The sequence below is a fragment of the Pelophylax lessonae genome (assembly GCF_965119305.1).
Source record: "Pelophylax lessonae genome assembly, chromosome: 1".
Taxonomy (NCBI): Eukaryota; Metazoa; Chordata; class Amphibia; order Anura; family Ranidae; genus Pelophylax; species Pelophylax lessonae.
The window spans coordinates 577,732,935-577,752,450 of record NC_138768.1 but is presented as its reverse complement, the minus strand read 5'-3'; the positions used below and the strand labels follow the sequence as shown (position 1 = coordinate 577,752,450).

The window sequence follows — 19,516 nt, the reverse complement described above, 5'->3', positions numbered from 1 at the left end:
AAGTTAACCATCACATGACATCACTTCTGAAGTCGGCTGTTGTAGGCCGACAAAATTCGTGTGCAGTCTTTAGCACTTTTCAACCGACAGGACAGCACCGGACAAAAGACGGCCGATCGTTCGGCCGACATTCGGTACGTGTGTACGGGGCTTAAGTATCGTATTTGTGGTTAGCAAAGGTTAAGAGATTTTTGCAGAATTTGCTTTCTTATTTATGATAATTACCCATCACAATGAGTAGAAATCACTAAAGCTGGCCATACTTAGCTCAGTTTTTTTGTTCAGCCAGCCAGAGCAGAATGAAAAAAACTGAACAGATGTCCCCATCCACACATTAGAGGCAGATGATGGAATCCTTCCGCTGTGTCTTTGTATTCTGACAGTGGGTCTCCCTGCTGTAAGACTACACTGATCAGTGCTAGAGCCTATAATCTGCATGCGCTGATCAAGCGAAAATATACCAACAAGACTGATCATTAAAAGTCGATCGATTGGTCAACTTCTCATGAACAGAAACAGCAATCTGTGAATCAAAATTTGGCCGGTTCCTGCTTAACTAGCGAATTTCAATTCGTGTATCACTGACTTAACACTTTACTCTCAGGTTTTAGCCACTCTGGTGTGAATTAGAAATATGTAAAATGTGTCTACAATTAATGTTCTAAATAAAATGTGATTAATTGTAACTTTTCTAATCATCCTGCTTTCTATAGCGATATAAAATAATAAGCACAGTTTAAACAGTTCATTTGGACCAAGCTAATCCAAATGAACTACAGTAAAACCTTGGATTGCGAGCATAATTAGTTCCAGAAACATGCTTGTAATCCAAAGCGCTCTTTTATAAAAGGGAATTTCCCCATAACAAATATTGGAAACTCAGATGATTCATTCCACAGCCATTTATTCACAAATCCTTCAGTTTATAGTCCATATAAAAAGATTATAGCAATGTGATAGATTGTGTAACCATAAAATGTCCATCCACAAATGGCGCCTCCACAAGGGGTTTAGAAGCAAAATCCAGCAGGAGCTACAAAGAAACTCACATGGTTGATAAATAAAAGAGGCACATCTAAGAATGCAGTCATTCGGGGTAAAGCTGTCCACATAGGCCGTCCTCCTCACCGCTGGCTCTCACTGCTGTCAGTCTACAGTCGTGACCAGGAAGACTACCCTGCAGTAGAGGGATGGCATCCATAGTGGTGCGGAGGATTGTCTATGTGGACAGCTTTAACCCGGATGCCTGAATACTTAGATGTGCCTCTTTTATTTATCAACCACGTGAGTTGCTAAATGTTGTACCTTTTTTAAATGTGACCATATTGCTACACTTAGAGGCGTCTCTCTTCTCTTTTATGCTCAGTTGTGATATGACGCTACTTGTATATCAAGACATTGCTTATTTATCAAATCAAAATTTTGTCTTGCAAAACGCTCCCAAACCAAGTTACTCTCAATCCAAGGTTTTACTCTATTTATATAGTCTCAGCTATGTACAGTATACATTGCTGTGTTCCGACAGTGAGACGAGAACTTCCCATCCCGTACCTGGAGTGAAACTGAGTCTGCTGAGCATTGCTCAGCCATTTACAACTTCATATTCTATGAATGAATACAAAGCTTCCTCTGATTGGCTGAGGAGGCGAGGTGGGAAGATGACATCATAAACTCAGTCAATCAGAGTTAGATTTGCATTCATTCACAGAATACAAAGCTTGCTGTCAGGGCTGCTGTTAGAAACCATGGAGCCCCATACAGCCTACCTGACAGGGCCCCCTTCCCCTGACTAAAAGTGACTGTGGACATAGATTTATCAGTCCCTTTCTCTGTATATATAGCTGCATAGATGAATGAATATGAAGCACTCTGAGGCTTCCTGCTCATTCACAAACTGAAGCATAGTAAACATAGTTTACTATGTTTCAGTGGCAAATGGACACAGGAGTGATTGGTACAGATGGCTCACCGTGTTCATTTAGAAATGGAAGTGGCCAGTAAATTACATATTTTACCCGCACCTTCCCATGCTCTCCACTCCCTTAGTGTCTGCAGCAGCTTCCAGCAGGAGAGGAGCGTAGGGAAGCTGGCAGCGCTGTGAGGGAAAAGAGCATCAGATAGAAGGAGTGCATGTTCTAGAAGGTGCTAGCAGTGCAGCTAGAGGGGGAAAGAAGAGGTGAAGCTGGCAGCACAGCAAAGGGAGGCAGAAGAGGATCGGTGTCTGCAATAAGACAATACAGCTGGACCTCCTGCTCAGCAGGTACCCTGGCCCCCCTTTTGAACTGATGGGGTCCGGAATCAGTACAGGAGGGCTAGCTCTACTGCCTTATCAGCTGCCCTGCTTGCCATGAATTAATATTGTTAGCGGGGTGGGAATTTCCTATCCTGCAGCCCAAACACAGCGCTATATACTGTGTGTAGCTGAGGCTACATACAGCTTTTTCAGCACTTTCAGCAGCAGCCTCTGTGAGTGATGAGAATAGTTTGTTTGGAACAGCTAGTGTAAACTGCACTGAAACATGGAGATCAGCTTTAACTATTGTTGTCATTACCAATGTAATTATTATTATCCTTGTATAATGAGTTGCACGGTAATTACTGTAAACCTGCCATTATAGTAAATAACCATGTCACTGCAAAGTTGCCCAAAATGCCCTTCAGTACTAACATAAATACATGCTAATAAATCCTAATGTGTCAATTACTGTATATGTACATAATCTAAAAATGCTAGTTGCTTAATTGGCAGGGTCACCCATAGGCGTCCAATCACTGATGTGGACCAAATATGCAGATCTGGAATTGTGACTTTACTTTTTGCATTCTTGTTCCAGGCCATTGACTGACAGTACTAAAGCCAAAGACAGCTAGACAACTACTTATGGCAGCCTGCATATTTCTCTCAGTATAAGTTTCCTATAAACAGTCTGCTCCCAGCCTGGACAATTGCAGTAACAGTGCATTCGTGCTTTGTGACATACATTAAAGCTCTGGGTGTTGTTGACTTATAACGGGGCTGTTCATTGTTTCATGTACTCAACCTACCTATTACAGTTTGGGAAGTGCTCTGTGCTGTAGTCCTAACATTTGTATAGCCTGGAACTGTAAATGAAAATAGATAGAAGAAAATTAAATCAATTCAATGTGGAGGAAGCCATTACTGAAAAATCCTTCTGATATTATCAGTTGGCTGGCTGTTATGCTGATCCTATAGCATCAAAACATTCGGAGTAGCTGATCTGGAATAAGCATGTAGACTGACAGTTTTGACAACAGTCTGAATTTACTTGCCAGATGCATATTCCAGATCTATGATTTAGAAAGTATAGAAGCATGTGGTGGCAATGCAACTAGCGTTTTTAGAAGTCCAGAAATAGCAGATCCAAATGTATCTTAGTACAGGCTTCCTTTTTAAAAAAAAAGGCAATAATACGTATATTCCAGGTCAATGACTCAATGGAGGATGGGTCAGAAATGTCTCCCTTTAAATACTAAGAGTTACAGTACACACTCATATGCAGACCCTTATGCTGGCCATACACTATACGAAAAATCGTCCGAAATGTGGTCATTTGAACAGTTCTTTCGTTTTTCGGCCAGTTAATGGGCACTAATTGGTAATCGGTTGTGATGTTTATGAGCCAAAAAAACAAAGGACAGGTTTGGAAATTTTCTGCCGAACAAGCGATAAATTGAAAGGTTAATGTGTTTCTCATTCACACTGTTTGTACTAGGTATATGTGAAAAAGCGAACAAAAAACAGATTCATTTATGTCCATTGAACGACTTATCGGTCATTACATGATGGCACGATAGTTTTCGTTTTTCAAAAATGAGTTTGAACGATTTTTCGTATGTAGTATGGCCAGCATTAGGCTGGCCATACATGGGTCAAATTTCGAGAAACTTTTCTTTCAAAAATCTTATCTAAGAATTTTCGTTTGAAGTTTGCACCTTTAGTGGGCCACAGCAACAGCTGATTTTCGTGCAGTCATTGAATTTGAATGATCGGGCATGTTGGAAATTTTTTTGAAAAAACGAACGATTTTCTAATCAATGATGGGAGAATCGTGCGAGAAATATAATTGAAAAAGAAATGTGCATGAGTGCAAGAAAAGAAAATTCCAAGAAAGAAAATAAGATTCTCAGTCACGAAAATTATTTTCTGTAGCAATATGAGGTGAAATTGAAGGCTTGGTTGGTTGAATTTCGAAATCAATGGTGGCACCATCAAATCACAGAACACACAACATTTCCGAGTTTCGAAATAATACTCTTTCTATTGATACTTTGGGCCCAATTTAGACATTTTAACTTAGGGGTGTACTCACTTCTGTTGCCAGCGGTTTAGATATTAATGGCTGTGTGTTGAGATATTTTGAGGGGACAGCAAATTTACACTGTTATACAAGCTGTACACTAACTACTTTACATTGTAGCAAAGTGTCATATTTTCAGTGTTGTCACATGAAAAGATATAATAAAATGTTTACAAAAATGTAACTTTTGTGAGATACTGTATATATATATATATATATATATATATAGGTAGTAAGCGGGGTGCCCCAGGGCTCAGTCCTGGGACCAACCTTGTTCAATTTATTCATAAACAACATTGAGGTCGGGATCAGTAGTTCGATATCAGTTTTTGCAGATGACACAAAATTGGCCAGGGCAATAACTGCACAGCATGAAGCAGATATCCTACAGAATGACCTGGACAAAATTACAGAGTGGGCACGGACATGGCAAATGAGGTTTAACGTGGAGAAGTGTAAGGTTTTGCACTTGGGGACTAAAAACATAAAAGCACAATACACGTTAGGAGGGGAACCCTTGGGGGAATCAAAAATGGAGAAGGATCTGGGAGTCTTGGTTGATGATAGATTAGGCAACAGCATGCAATGTCAAGCGGCAGCTGCCAAAGCCAGCAGAATATTGCCATGCATAAAGAAAGGGATGTATTCCAGAGATAAGACTATAATCCTTCCACTTTATAAAACTCTGGTCCGACCGCATCTGGAGTATTCTGTCCAGTTCTGGTCGCCAGTCCTCAGGAGGGATGTGTTGGAGCTGGAGAGAGTCCAGAGAAGGGCAACTAAACTAATTAGGGGATTGGAGGACCTTGACTATGAAGAGCGTCTACAGTCGCTCGATTTATTCTCCCTGGAGAAGAGACGTCTGAGGGGGGACATGATAGCAATTTATAAATATCTTAATGGGGATCCCAGCTTAGAAAAAAAGCTGTTCATTCGAAGGGATTGCATGAGGACTCGAGGGCATACAAAGCGATTAGAGGAGAAGCGTTTTAACCTCAGGCAACGTGGGGGGTTCTTTACTGTTAGGGCTACAAGATTGTGGAATTCTCTACCACAAGAGGTGGTTTCTGCGGGTAGTATGGTGGCTTTCAAAAGACTCTTAGACTTACATCTCAAGGATCAGAACATTCAGGGGTATGTGAGATGATTACAGCCACACACACCTACACAGGTTGAACTGGATGGACTATTGTCTTTATTCAACCTCACCTACTATGTAACTATGTAACTATGTAACTATGTAACTATATACACACATGCATGTGTGTCAGGGCTAGTGTACCTTTAATCTTAGCAGTATATATATATATATATATATATATATTAATTTTTTTTATATATATATATATTCATTTTTTTTATATATATATATATATATATATATATATTTTTACAAATTGTCTGAAATCCATTTAGTTTCTCTCTGTATTCAACACACCTAATACAGTTTGGCCAGTGCTCTTTGTTGAAGTACTAGATATTGTATAGCTTGGAACTGTAAAAAAGGGACCACCACCTTTTTTTTAGAAAAAATTACAGCTGAAAGATCAGATTTTAAGGGGTGTGCCAATACCAAGAGTGAATAAAATACATTATGCTACATGTCGTTTATGCTACATGTTGAAGTAAAGCAGCCTATTCTTTTGAATCAAAATTAAAAAAGGTCCTAAAAGGGGCAGGATGCATTTTTGGCAGTACAGCACACAGAAAAACATGTCCGTGCACAAGACAATGAGGAGGTGTCACCAGTCAAAAGCGACTCAATCCTTGTTAGACAGCTGAGTCTAAAGTTTCAATCTGAAAAAAAAGTGTCTCAAAGCATGCACTGTCTATTTAGGTAACCCAGTGTGATATATATATATATATATATATATATATATATATATACACACACACACACACACACACACTACTGTGCAAAAGTTTTAGGAAGAAATGTCGGTAAGTAAGAATTCTGTCAAAAATACATATTTAAATTGTGTATTTTTTTATCAATTTACAAAATACAAGGTGAGCAAACTGTCAAAATCTAAATCAAATCAATATTTTGTGTAACTACCCTTTGGATTCAAACCAACATCAATTCTTACACTTGCACACTTTGTACACTTGCACAAAGTCAGGGGTTTTGTAGGATTAGAGTCAAGTGTATGATTAATCAAGTATACCAATCAATTTTGTACATAGGTTAATACACAGTCATTAGCTGAAACAGAAACAGCTGTGTAGAAGGCTTAAAACTGGGTGAGGAACAGCCAAACTCTGCTTCTAAGGTGAGGTTGTGGAAGACAGTTTCATGTCACAGGCCATACACCATGGCAAAACTGAGCAGTGGCAAAAAAACACAAGGTCTCTCCCAGGCAAATATTTCAAAGCAGACTGGGGTTTCAAGCTGTGTTGTTTAAACTCTTTTGAAGAAGCACAAAGAAACAGGCAGTGATGAGGACCGTAGATGCAATGGTTGGCCAAAAAGCCATATATCCAACATGGAAAATAGGCTAAGCGACTCAACAATACAAGAAAATATGGGAACTGGGTGCAGAAAAATGGCAGCAGGTGCTCTGGACTGATGAGTCAAAATTTGAAATATATGGCTGTTGTAGGAGGCAGTTTGTTTGACAAAGGGCTGAAGAGCAGTACAATAATGAGTGTCTGCAGGCAACAGTGAAGCATGGTGGAGATCCTTGCAAGTTTGGGGCTGCATTTCTGCAAACCAAGTGGGAGTTTTGGTCAAGATCAACGGTGTCCTCATCCTCAATGCTGAGAAATGCAGACAGATACAGTACTTATCCATCATGCCATACCATCAGGATGGCGTGTGACTGGCCACAAATTTATTCTGCAACAGGACAAGAACCCCAAGCATGCAGTCAATGTCATTAGGAACTATCCTCAGCGTAAAGAAGATCAAGGAGTCCTGGAAGTAATGTTTGGCACCCCCAGAGCCCTAACTTTAACATCATGGAGTCTGTCTGGGATAACATGAAGAGACACAAGGATTTGAGGCAGCCTACATCACAAGATGATCTGTGCTTAGTTTTCCAAGATGTTTGGGACAATCTACCTGCTGAGTTCCTTCAAAAACTCTGTGCAAGTGTACCTAGAAGACTTGATGCTGTTTTGAAGGCAAAGGATGGTCATGCCAAATATTGATTTGATTTGGATTTCTCTTCTGTTAATTTACTTTCCATTTCGTTAATGGATAAAAATAAACTATTAACACTTCTATTTCTGAAAGCATTCTTAATTGCAGCATTTTTTCGCACCTGCCTAAAAAACTTTTCCACAATACTGTATACAGTATATTCTATATATGAAACAATACTGTAGTCGAAAATTGGTTTATAAAACTGACTGAAAACCATTTAGTTTCCTTTTGTTTCATGTATTCAACCTACCTAATACAGACTGACCAGTGCTCTGTGTTGAAGTACTAAAATTTGTATAGCTTGGAACTGTAAAAGAAAGTAAATGAAAAAGTAATCAATCCTGTGCCATGTCTGCATTTAAAAAGAAAAGACAATGGTATTTCCTGCATCTACTCTTTATAGTTTGTCAGTCTGACAGTAGATTGAAGGGCCCAGCATTCAAAATGACAGCTGAAATATCAGATTTTAACCACTTGCCGACCATCCGCAGCAGGTTCCCGCGAATCGCCGTACCTGTTCGCGGGAGCGATCCTGGGGCGCCCACTCACTAGCGGGGAAGCTGATGCACGGGGGCAGGCACCCGCGATCGATCCCCATGAAGAGAGAAAAGTGGTCTGCTGTTGTAAACCTCCCCCACTTAACCCCCTATGTCCACAGGTACAATCATTACTTCCCTCATTCAGTCAGTATTAACGAGGTTGCTAAACTTTTTTCTAACACTCAGCTAACCACCTACCCCTGGATCCTGCTCCCTCGCAAATGCTATGCTCACCCTCTAACTCTATTCTACACTCTCTAACTCACATCTTCAACCTCTCCCTCTCTTCTGGCATTTTCCCCAACTCTCTTAAGCATGCGCTAGTCACCCCCATCCTTAAAAAGCCCCCGCTGGACCCCACCAATCATAACAACCTATACCCCATCACCTTACTCCCTTCTCCTCCAAACTCCTTGAACGACTGGTCCTCAACCGACCATCTGACTAAGAATATACTTCTAGATCCCCTTTTAGTCTGAATTTTGCCCTCCACACTCAACAGAAACTGCTTTCCTTAAACTCATAAACGACCTATTAACGGTTAAAACCAATGGACACTTTTCTGTACTACTCCTTCTGGACCTCTCTGCTGCCTTTGACACAGTGGACCACCCCCTCCTCAAAAAAAATAAATAAAAAACTCCACTCCTTTGGTCTCTGTGACTGTACTCTTCACTGGTTCTCATCCTACCTATCCCATCCCACCTTCAGTGTCACTTACAACTCTATTACCTCCTCTCCTCCTCCTTTCTCCGTCGGGGTCCACCAAGGTTCTGTTTTTGGACCTCTCCTTTTCTCAATCTGCACCTCTACTCTGGGTCAGTTGACTGCCTCTCATGGCTTTCAATATCTCTACACTGACAACACACAAATCTATCTCTGCACCCATCAGCTTACTCCATCAGTCTCCTCACGCATCACCAACTTACTAACAGACATATTAGCCTGGATGCCACATCTCTTCCTCAAACTCAACCTATCCAAAACTGAGTTAATTATTTTTCCTCCCCCCCATGCCTCTTCCCCTGATTTCTCTGTCAAAATCAACGTCTCAACTACCAACCCATCCTCCCATCCCAGGGTCCTAGGTGTAATCCTGGACTCTTAACTAGCCTTTCGGCCCCACATCCAATCGATGTCCAAAGCTTGCCACCTCAACCTCCTTAACATCTCCAAGGTACGCCCCTTTCTAACCAATGATACCACAAAGCTTCTAATCCACTCCCTGGTCATCTCTTGTCTCGCCTACTGCAGCTCCCTCCTCATTGGCTTACTTTTAAATAGGCTATCCCCCCAGTCCATCATGAACGCTGCTGCCAAGCTCATCCACCTTACAAACTGCTCAGTATCTGCTACCCCTCTGCCAATCCCTCCATTGGCTGCCACTCAATCAATGAATTAAGTTCAAGATACTAACAATAACTTACAAAGCCATCCACAACTTGGCCCCTCAGCTAAATCACTAACCTTGTCACAAAATACCAACCAAATTGTTCTCTTCGTTCCTCCCAAGACCTCCTCTTCTCTAGCTCCCTTGTCACTTCATCCTATGCTCACCTCCATGACTTCTTCCGAGCCTCTTCCATCCTCTGGAATGCTCTACCCCAATCGGTCTGACTATTTCCTACTTTGTCCACTTTCAGATGATCCCTAAAAAATCATCTCTTCAGAAAAGCCTATCATGCCCCCCCTAACAACTATACTTTTGTGTTCTCCATCAGCACATCCCCACAGTTATTACCTCTTGTATCTCTTGACCCTCCTTCTTAGATTGTAAGCTCTAACGAGCAGGGCTCTCTGATTCCTACTGTATTAAAATGTAATGTAGTTGTACTGTCTACCATCAAGTTATAAAGCGCTGCATAAACTGTCGGCGCTATATAAATCCTGTGTAATAATAATAATTTAGTTTCTCTTTGTTTTATATGTGCAACATACCGAATACAGTTTGGTCACTGCTCTGCGTTGAAGTACTAAAATATGTAGCACTTGGAACTGTAAAAAAATGTAAATGAGAGACTAAATCAATCCTGTACCATGTCTGCATTAGGAAGAGAAAATACAGCTGTATTTTTCTGCATCTACTTTCTATAATTTGTCAGTCTGGCAGGAAAATGTAGGGTCCAGCACAGAATAATATATTGGGTCCCAACCATATTCTCAGTACAATTCCACCCCTCCCTCAAACACACTTCAGATGCAGCGCAGCAGTGTTATGTCCTTAGCCACAGGCTCCTCCCCATCTTGGCACACCAGAGTTGAGGAGGAGCCTAGGGCCAGCGGACTTTACACATTTTCCCCAGTGGAGAGAGATGCTTCGCTGCTGCAGGGGTATGGGAGAGCGGCTCGGGGACTCCTGCCGTCAGATCAGGACTTTACAGAGTTGGCTTCCCCTGCATAGTCCCAATCTGACAGTCCAGATGCGGGAGTATCAGTGGCAGGAAGAGGGTCTGGAAGGGAAAGAGCACCTCCTCCTGACTCTCTTCTGTTCTTCGGATTTGGCCTGTGACTTGCCGCACTAAGCTGACAAGAGTAGTGATGCAGTCACTACTCCTGTCGGTTTGTAGCAGCAATGCCCTCTCCATTGTGTAATTATCCCAATACCGCAACTAGCAATTGTAAAGGAATAATAATAAAGGAAAAAATATTTTTTTGAATCTGCTTAGTGATATTTTGTAGCTGGAAACCAAACAAAAATCCAAGCCCTGCTTATCAAAATGGCAGTAAGTATGATATCCTTACAACCTAGTACTGACACAGTGCTGATTTTAGCAGTGGTGCCAGATGAAATTCGTTTTTTTGTTGATAATAAATTTAGGCTACAAAGAACAAGTGGTAAAAAAATGTTATAGTGTTAATAATACATCGCCAAGCTAGTTCAGATTTACACTTCCCCCTCTTTGGACAATTGTCCTTTGCCTCTTTCCTGCTATTCTAATCCACTGATTAGCCTCATTTCACACAAAAAGGTCAGATATCATAGCCACACAAAGCACACTGCTGGGGGCAGAAAGACTAAAAAAGATAGCTAACACAATGATGCATCAGTACACCTAGAACTTTGGAAGGGTAGGGCAAGATGTTGATGTTCACTTTAAAGGGCTGCCTAATGCACCAAAATGCACTAACAAATTTCACAGCACAGGACACAGCATGTTAATGCGTTGAGCAGGTGTCATTTAGAATGAGTTGCACCACATTGCACCAATACACTTTACTGCAGTGCAAAAGTTTGAGAAGACCCTTACTAATAGCAACTTGAGATAAGGCTTCATACCATACTTAGCAGCCCTGCCATCCTAGGTCACGGTTTAGTTTGGATAAACAGGAATCAGGCCCTGCTCCAAAGAAATGCTTATAAGATAATGTACAATGTACAGTAGGCTGTAGTAACCAATCAGATTGGATTTTCCCTTTGATTTGAATCATTAAAGTGCATCTAAACCCAAATAAAAGGCTTTCTTTCCTTAATTTTCACCTGGTGACCCCGCAAATAACACATATCCTGTTCTAGGGTGGCTACGTTCACTCACTTCACTGTATCTGTGGAGGAACCAAGATTGTCACCAATCTTTAGATTTACCATAACTATCTTAAATGAGGTCAAACCTAAACATTTTCAATTTGTATGCAATCTTTCAGGCCCTTGTGCTACATAGTTGAAGGTAAATCTAAATTAAATCGAATAGGAAAAATGTATAATGTATGGCCAGCGCAGTGTTGTCAAAAGAAGAGCGGATGCTACATGGTGGTAAACATGGCTCTGTCCAAACTTTTTTGAGACATGTTGCTGCCATCAATTTTAAAATGACCTTATTTTATTCTTAAAATGGTATATTTTCTCAGTTTAAACATTTGATATGTTTTCTATTTCTATTGTGAATAGGAAAAATGTTTATAAATTGAATCACTGTCAAAAGCTTGTACACTTCACCTCCGTAACATCTCTAAAATTCACCCTTTGTAAACTAATGAAACCACCAAGCTTCTCCTTCACTCCCTTGTTATCTCTCCCTTTGACTATGGCAACTCCCTTCTCCATAGGCTTTCCACTCTTCAGTCTAGAATGAATGATGCTGCTAGACTCATTTACCTTACCAACTGCTCAGTGTGTTACATTCCACTCTGCCAATCCCTCCACTGACTTCCGAATGCCCAATGAATCAAATTCAAAATATTAACAACAACATACAAAGCCATTCACAACTCTGCCCCGAGCTACATCACCAATCCTGTCTCCAAACTTCACCCAAACCCTCCTCTCTACGCCTCCTAAGACCTGCTCTCAAGCTCCCTTATCTCCCATGCTTGTATCCAGGACTTCTCCAGAGCCTCTCCCATCCTCTGGAACTCTCTACCTCAGTTTGTCTGGCTATCTCCTACTCTGGCTGCCTTTAGGCGATCCCTGAAAACTCATCTTTTCATGGAAGCCTATCACACCTCCAACTAACTGAACTTTTATCACTTCCATCAGCTTATCTTCCACAGTTATAACCTTTTGTACCATTTGCCCTACCCTATTAGATTGTAAGCTCTTATGAGCTGGGCACTCTTAACCCTCTTGTAATTTATTGTATTGTAAGTGTGCTCTCTCCCTTTATATTTCAAAGCAATTAATTATTGTTGTTAAATCCTGTATAATAGTAATATTAATAATAATTATCAGATTTGCAAATCATTGCATTCTGGTTTTATGCAGATTTTAGGCAACATTCCAGCTTCTTTAAAATTTGGTAGTACTGTATATATATTGTAACACGCACACATTTTTCTGTGCGTGTTTTTTCTGCATGCTTTGGGTTTGTCATATGAGTTTTCACTGATTTCAGGTGATACACTGATGGTTAAAAAAAATATTTTTTTAGATAGTTTTATTTTTAAAACGCAGCACATTTTTTGTATTTATTATAGTGAATCTGATTGTACTAGCTGCTTTGTTATCGGGAGGTTTAATCTAAGCCATTTTGCAGTGACCCTGTTTTATTTTTGTTTTTCCTCAATGGAAAAATGCTGTTAGACTACATTTTTTTTAAAGGCCATGTGTGTTTTCCGTGTAGATAAACCAGTTCTCAGGAAACACAACTGACATTAAAAGAGCTTAGATGAAGTGTGGTTCACACCTCCAATGTCTTGCTGTCTTTGCAGCTGCACTATCAAGCCAGTGTATAATACTTGTTGCTCACAGTCTAATTTTTGTTGCAATAAAAACCCTGGCTTGTTACTTTCTATATGCTGTCTATGCTAGTGCTTGTGTATTGTCCCAACTGTAGCTTTATTTTTTTAAGAGTAAACTTTTTTCCTATAGCTTTTACAGCTGTTATGACTGCCACCATTCAACCCAGACATTTTTTTCAGGTTGAAATAAAGCAGACTGGGGAGCTGCTACCAAGCAGTAATGTAAAAGTAAAAAAAATCAAATACACATCCAAAATATGTGACACTAAAACCACATACAGCTTAAAAGGCATCGCTCAAGAATGTCATTGAAACAATTGGTGTTTTTCGTATGTGATCCTTGATTTTGAGTTTAAAAATGTATTGCTTTGTTAATTTTCCCCTATGGCAATGCCCAAGTCTCCATAACCGAGTTTGACAAAAGCTTGCCTAGACTTCAGGGGTTTCGATGCAAAGTTCAGTTTTCGCAGACTTCACGCAGGTTACAATGAACCCACTGTGAACCGAACCCAGGCAGAATTGCTCATACTTTTTAGTCTAGCCTGTGTTCACTTCAAATCAATCCCGAACGTTTGCCCACTTTATGAGCACATTTTTTGTGGTTCCCTCATGTGACAAGTCATGACGAGTTAGCCAAGTAGAATATTTGCATTGCACACGTTTCTGAAAATGGCTTCGAGTAAGTGGGTACTCTGCAGCTGTCAACACAAGTCAAAGCATACGTTATATCACCAGCACATCTTAGAGTCTCAAAATAGCAACCAAAAATCCAAAAAGAGACCATATTACAGCCCATTACAGTAGTAAATTATGTTTCAGGGCCACGCAGGAACCCTTGTTCAGGCATAAGATAAGTACAAGATGAAAAACACAGTACAATGACATTCAAAGCACAATTCACTATTTGATTAGCTATGGGTTAGGCCTCATGGTTTACATCCACCTACAATTTTGGCCTGTCTTATGATATATGAGTAACACTATTAAGACAGAGATATGAAGTGGACCTATACTTAGATGTTACCATAATGTGAACATGTTTTTGGCCCAAGGGTGAAGGGCTTAAGACTGGGAATGGCAGGGCCATTCCTACCTTGTTTGTACATTTAGTGCTCTTCATGTTCTTCATGTTTTTTTGCGAATAAAAGCATTTGGATCCCAGTTTGGTGTGCAGCCATCCAGATTTTCCTTTCATTTGTAGCACCCTCCTAGATAGGTGCTAGGATAAAAGCATTGTTATGCTCCATCTGCTTATCAGGGGAGTCTGATCTGTTAGTTATGCCTGTTACATGTGTCCAGGAGTCACTTGGTCTGAGGGAGTGTCCCCACTGTATCCAATAGGGGAGCCTGTTGGAAAGTGAAGGAAACCTGGCCAGTGGCAAACAGGCTTTTGTCGCAGTCCCTGTGGGAGGGCACCACTGCAGTGCATCCTGGGACTGACCATAAAAGCCAAGGGCACGTGTGACAGGGCGTCTTTGGTGGGAAGCAGAGTCCCAGGAGGAGGGTGACCGCTGTCTCTCCTCCTGCTGTTTGGGGAAGGCGGTCACTGGCAGTCAGCCTAGTGAGCCAGGTGTGGAGCTGAGCCTGAAGGATCCTGGAAAGCTGACGGTGGAGCTGCCGGCAGAGTCATCTAGGAAAAACAGTGTCCATGAGTACCAGGGGGCTTGCCAAGGGGTCTGCCCAGGAAGGGGTTCCATTCCAGAGAAGTCAGAGGATAAAAGGTCAGCTCACACAGTTAGCAAGACTAAGGGTAAAGGGGGTACCAAGCGGGGCCCTGAAGAGTAATTCACTATACAGTTTGCTTATCTAATACTTTACTACAGTGGCAAGGAGAAGCAGCGGCCTTGCCACACTCAACATAGCTAGAAGTCCTCAAGTTGTGCATAGTTCATCCAGTTGGAGTATCCCACTCATCCCTTCTCCCATCCCAAGTTCTAAAATACAAAAAACAAAAACCAAATCCTCTGGACTGTTTCCAGACTGAGCCAAACACTTAAAGCACTTAAAGAATTGATAAGTTGCTGCTATGGGTAACCCAAGGGAATCCGCATCAAAGAGCTGCCAAGGGAGTAGTGCTACACATTATTAAAAGGTCCCATGTGCAGCCTGTGCCTAGCATCCAAGGGATTTTGGACCCAAGGGTAAATTTAAAGCCTAACAGAGGTACTTGCTAGTCTCACAGGGTGGCTCTGCATGTCATCAGATTTTTAAATACAGCTAGAGCTGAACATTTACTGTAAAAGTGTTACCCAAAATGTAATAAAAGATTGTACTTACCACTGTTAATGAGGTTCTGTGCCACATCATATGTAATTTCTAAAAGAAAAAATAATAATTAATGATTACTGCTTGCTTTTATAAATTGGTATAAATTGGTATGTGTGTGTGTGTATATGAATATATTATGTTTATTATATTTTTTTTATTTATTAGGAAATGTGTAGCCATCGCCTTTTTAGTTAAAAAAAATATTTATATACAGTATATATATATATATATATATATATATATATATATATATATATATATATATAGTATCTATATAATAAACTAGAAAATAAGCACAGGGGACATTACTTATCATCAGTATGATGTGTCTGTTGCACTGCTGTTTCCTGCTTTGGGTGAAATCTTTCTCCCTTGATATCTCCCCACCCACCCCACCCCACCACATTCCTCTGCTGTGACAGGGGTTAACAGAACCGAGGGAGCTGTGACAGGCTCCCACCAGGAGAGCCCGATTATGTCTGCCCTTTCCGCTCAGCTCCTCCTTTCATTGAAACCGGACTAGCTCCTATGCATGAAAAACAATCTTTGAATTGAGGGGCAGACCTTTCAATGATCCGCCCATCCTGTAGTACCAGCTTCTATGAATGGATGAGGTGGGTGGAAAGGGTGGGCATAGTCGGACATTTTTGATTTGTGCCTGTAACAACTCTTTAAGTTCTATTAACCCCCGACACACCAGAAATTTACAGAAGCAGGGGCGGGGGATCATAGGAGGAACATTTCACTGAAACCAGGAGACAACAGCAAAGGGAAAACAGCACAACAATGGTAAGTCATGCACCTTGTTGCCTTTTTGTTTTTTAACTGAGCTTAAGCTTTAAAGACTAACTTTTATTTTGTTTTTGGACACAGCATAAGTTACTGTAAGAACCTCTACCAGGATTGTAGGAAATCTCTCAAACAGGGACATAGACAAAAAGAAAACATTTTTAAAAATATTTTTAACACTTTTCTGCTGGTAAACAGTATAATGCTACTCCAAGGTAAATTTGCCATCATTTACCTCCATACCCCTTTCATTAAGGTGCAGTTTGGTCTGTTGTAGCCAAGTAGAATAGATGATTTGGAAATCTACACTGCATAAATCTCTAAATTTCATAAATACATGTAATACAACTTCCAAAAGCTATACAGACACTTGGGGACTAAAAAAGTCAATGCGTTTCATACTTTTAGCACTTAATCATGACTTCCTGATGAAACATGAAACGTGCTGACTTTTTCAGTCTCCACAGTGTCTGTATAGCTGTTAGAAGATGTTTTTACATGTATTTAATAAAGGTGAAGATTTTTGTAAAGCAGTTGTCCAGATCATCTATTCTACACTTTTCTGCTGGTATGTTTGCATTAGAAAGTCTTGTGCCTAATTAATTAAAGCCTTTCGACATGTGCTACAGATTCAGCTAGTTCTTGTTTGTGTTAAACTTCCACAATGTGTCACTATGGCTACAACATAATAAAAAAAAAATTACCACTATTTCAGACATAAGGAAACTGGAAGTAATCAAGACCAAGTCTATGTTGGCATAAACTAATAACTGCTTTTCTGAGCCGGCCAGATCAGACTGCCCAGAGTGGGACCACTGTGTGCATACTGTGACCACTGTGTCCTTTTGCACAAACACACACACAGAAAACCGCTCATGTGTGAGAAGTCCAACAATCCAAGTCAGATGCACGTCAAACCCGCAATCCCGGCAACCATAATCTTTGGAAGTAGAGGACTGCACTCCGACTTGAAAATTGCAAAAAAATTATTGAAGGATCCAAAAATCCATGATAGACAAAATAATCAGAGACAGGAGACAGAGCATAGTTGACACGTTTCACTAAATCAAATTCTCTTAATCATAACACTGAGTGCTTTTACAGTGTGTGTGTGTTGGGGGGTCTTTCTCATACACACACAAGTTGAGTTTCCCAAGCAGACAAGAATCAATAAGCCAGAAGCAGAAGAGTAGAAAATATAGTGTAAAGAACCAATGCGCTACCAGTAAAAACAGTGAACCTAAAAATAGATGTATGTGTGATAGCAAATGAAGGAAAAAGTCACCAATCTGTGTAGTGTCACCACATACCAATAAAATATTCTAATAATTAATATAGACCGGCACTGATTCTAATGTGTAATGCAATAAACAATTTCAGAGCATATAATTAAAATGCCTAACACGTATATGTATTAATTCATTGATAGTGATAAATAACAAAAGTCCATAAAAAATTTCCTGTGGATGTACAATAAATAACTTGATTGTGATAGTGATAAATAATAAAAGTCCATAAAAATGTTCCTCAATGGTAAATAAATCAAACATTTATCTGGAGTATAAGGTTCATCCGTATGGCTGGTAATGACTCAGATAACAGGTAAAGGTGTTGTAGATGGATTGCCAGATGACTCAGATAACCATAGAGGTGTAGATGGACTGCCAGGCATTTTGAAAGTAATGTCTCATTGATGTATTCATATAAAGACAAATATGAGCCTTATAGTGTAGCATCTAAATGACGTTTAATGAAAAAAATAGTAAACTTACAAATAAATTCGAAGACCTGTACATGGAGAACGGACTGCACTGAGCGGCGTGATAAAAATCCGAACTTAAACTGTAAACTGTAGACCGGAAGTGACGTCAACCGGCTCCTACCGTTGCGTTGCGTCACAAATACCCGTGACTTTCTCAAGGGTATGTACTCAAGGGTTCGGATTTTTACCACGTCGCTCAGTGCGGAGACCCAGCGGTCCGTTCTCCTTGTACATCTCTTCAAATTTATTTGTAAGTTTACTATTTTTTCATGAAATACCATTTAAATACTACACTATGAAGCTCTTATTTATCTTTATATGAATACTTCATTACTTTCAAAACGCCTGACAGTCCATCTACACCTCTATGGTTATCTGAGTCATCTGGCAATCCATCTACTCCTTTACCTGTTATCTGAGTCATTACCAGACATACGGACGAACCTTATACTCCAAATGAATTTATTTACCATTGGGAACATTTTCATGGACTTTTATTATTTATCACTATCACAATCAAGGTATCTATTGTACATCCACAGGAACTTTTTTATGGACTTTTGTTATTTATCACTATCAATTAATTAATACATATATGTGTTATGCATTTTAATTATATACTCTGAGATTGTTTATTGTATTACACATTAGAATCAGCGTCGGTCTATATAATTTATTAGAAGAGGAGAAAAGTGGACCATGACCACCATAGTGGAAGAAGAAGAGTCTGGGACCAGGCCCGCCACTGTAAGGCTTGGTTCACACCTATGTGTGTGGTTCAGCCTGCATTTGCATGGGCACAGCAGCCCATTCACTTGAAATGCAGGAAATGCAGAAAAAGGTCCCTGCACCTTTTTAAAAACTGCAGTCGCAGGGGAATTGCATGACACTTTTGCACAGTGCAATTTCCCGCACTGGTAAACAAACTGCATGTTTAGATGTGTGGGGGTGCCATTAAGAATAAATGGCAGCCCTGTGGATCTGTACAAGAGCAGCACGTTTTGGCTGTTATTCCCACACCCGAAACCACCCGCAAGTGTGAACCTAATGCAGAGCTTGCATAAAGAGACTGGACTCTCCACGATTGCAGCACTGGACCCCAGACCCACACAAATGCCAGAACAGGTCAGTGGCACTGTGATTGTGTGTTTGCTCCCAGACTCTGCCTGCTGCTGCAGTGAATCGAGCTGCTCACTGAAAAGAATCAGAGCAGGGTATGTTGTGTATTGGGGAGTCCCAGGAGAATGGTGTGATCCTCCTGTACTATTTACTTGATTGAGGAGAGGTTTTCAGTGTGGTAGCCTTGATGTGCTGGCTGCCTAACTCCTGCAGTGCTGGCATGGAAACTTGAAAGGGTTCTCCTACTTTTTAGAAAATTGAAGCATCTTTGCAACACATGCATTTACATGTTTATGACAGATACATAAATCTATTGCAGACACCAACAGTTGCCATTCTGGTGTGTGACACACTTCTAAAGATTGCTGTGCCAATCTTTTTGAATTCCAGAGAGTTT

General features: G+C 40.4%; 1 protein-coding gene across 1 annotated transcript in view; it reads right to left on the bottom strand.

Annotated features, from left to right (window-relative positions):
• LOC309548582 (transmembrane protease serine 11D-like) overlaps nt 1-19,516 on the bottom strand; it is a gene marked incomplete at both ends in the record, with an annotated part of 70,124 nt that overhangs the window by 14,336 nt on the left and 36,272 nt on the right. Inside the window, 3 exons of the mRNA XM_082248556.1 lie at nt 3,046-3,102; nt 7,718-7,774; nt 15,459-15,497. Of these exons, the coding sequence (XP_082104682.1) occupies nt 3,046-3,102; nt 7,718-7,774; nt 15,459-15,497 (153 nt within the window). The remainder of the gene's footprint in view (nt 1-3,045; nt 3,103-7,717; nt 7,775-15,458; nt 15,498-19,516) is intronic.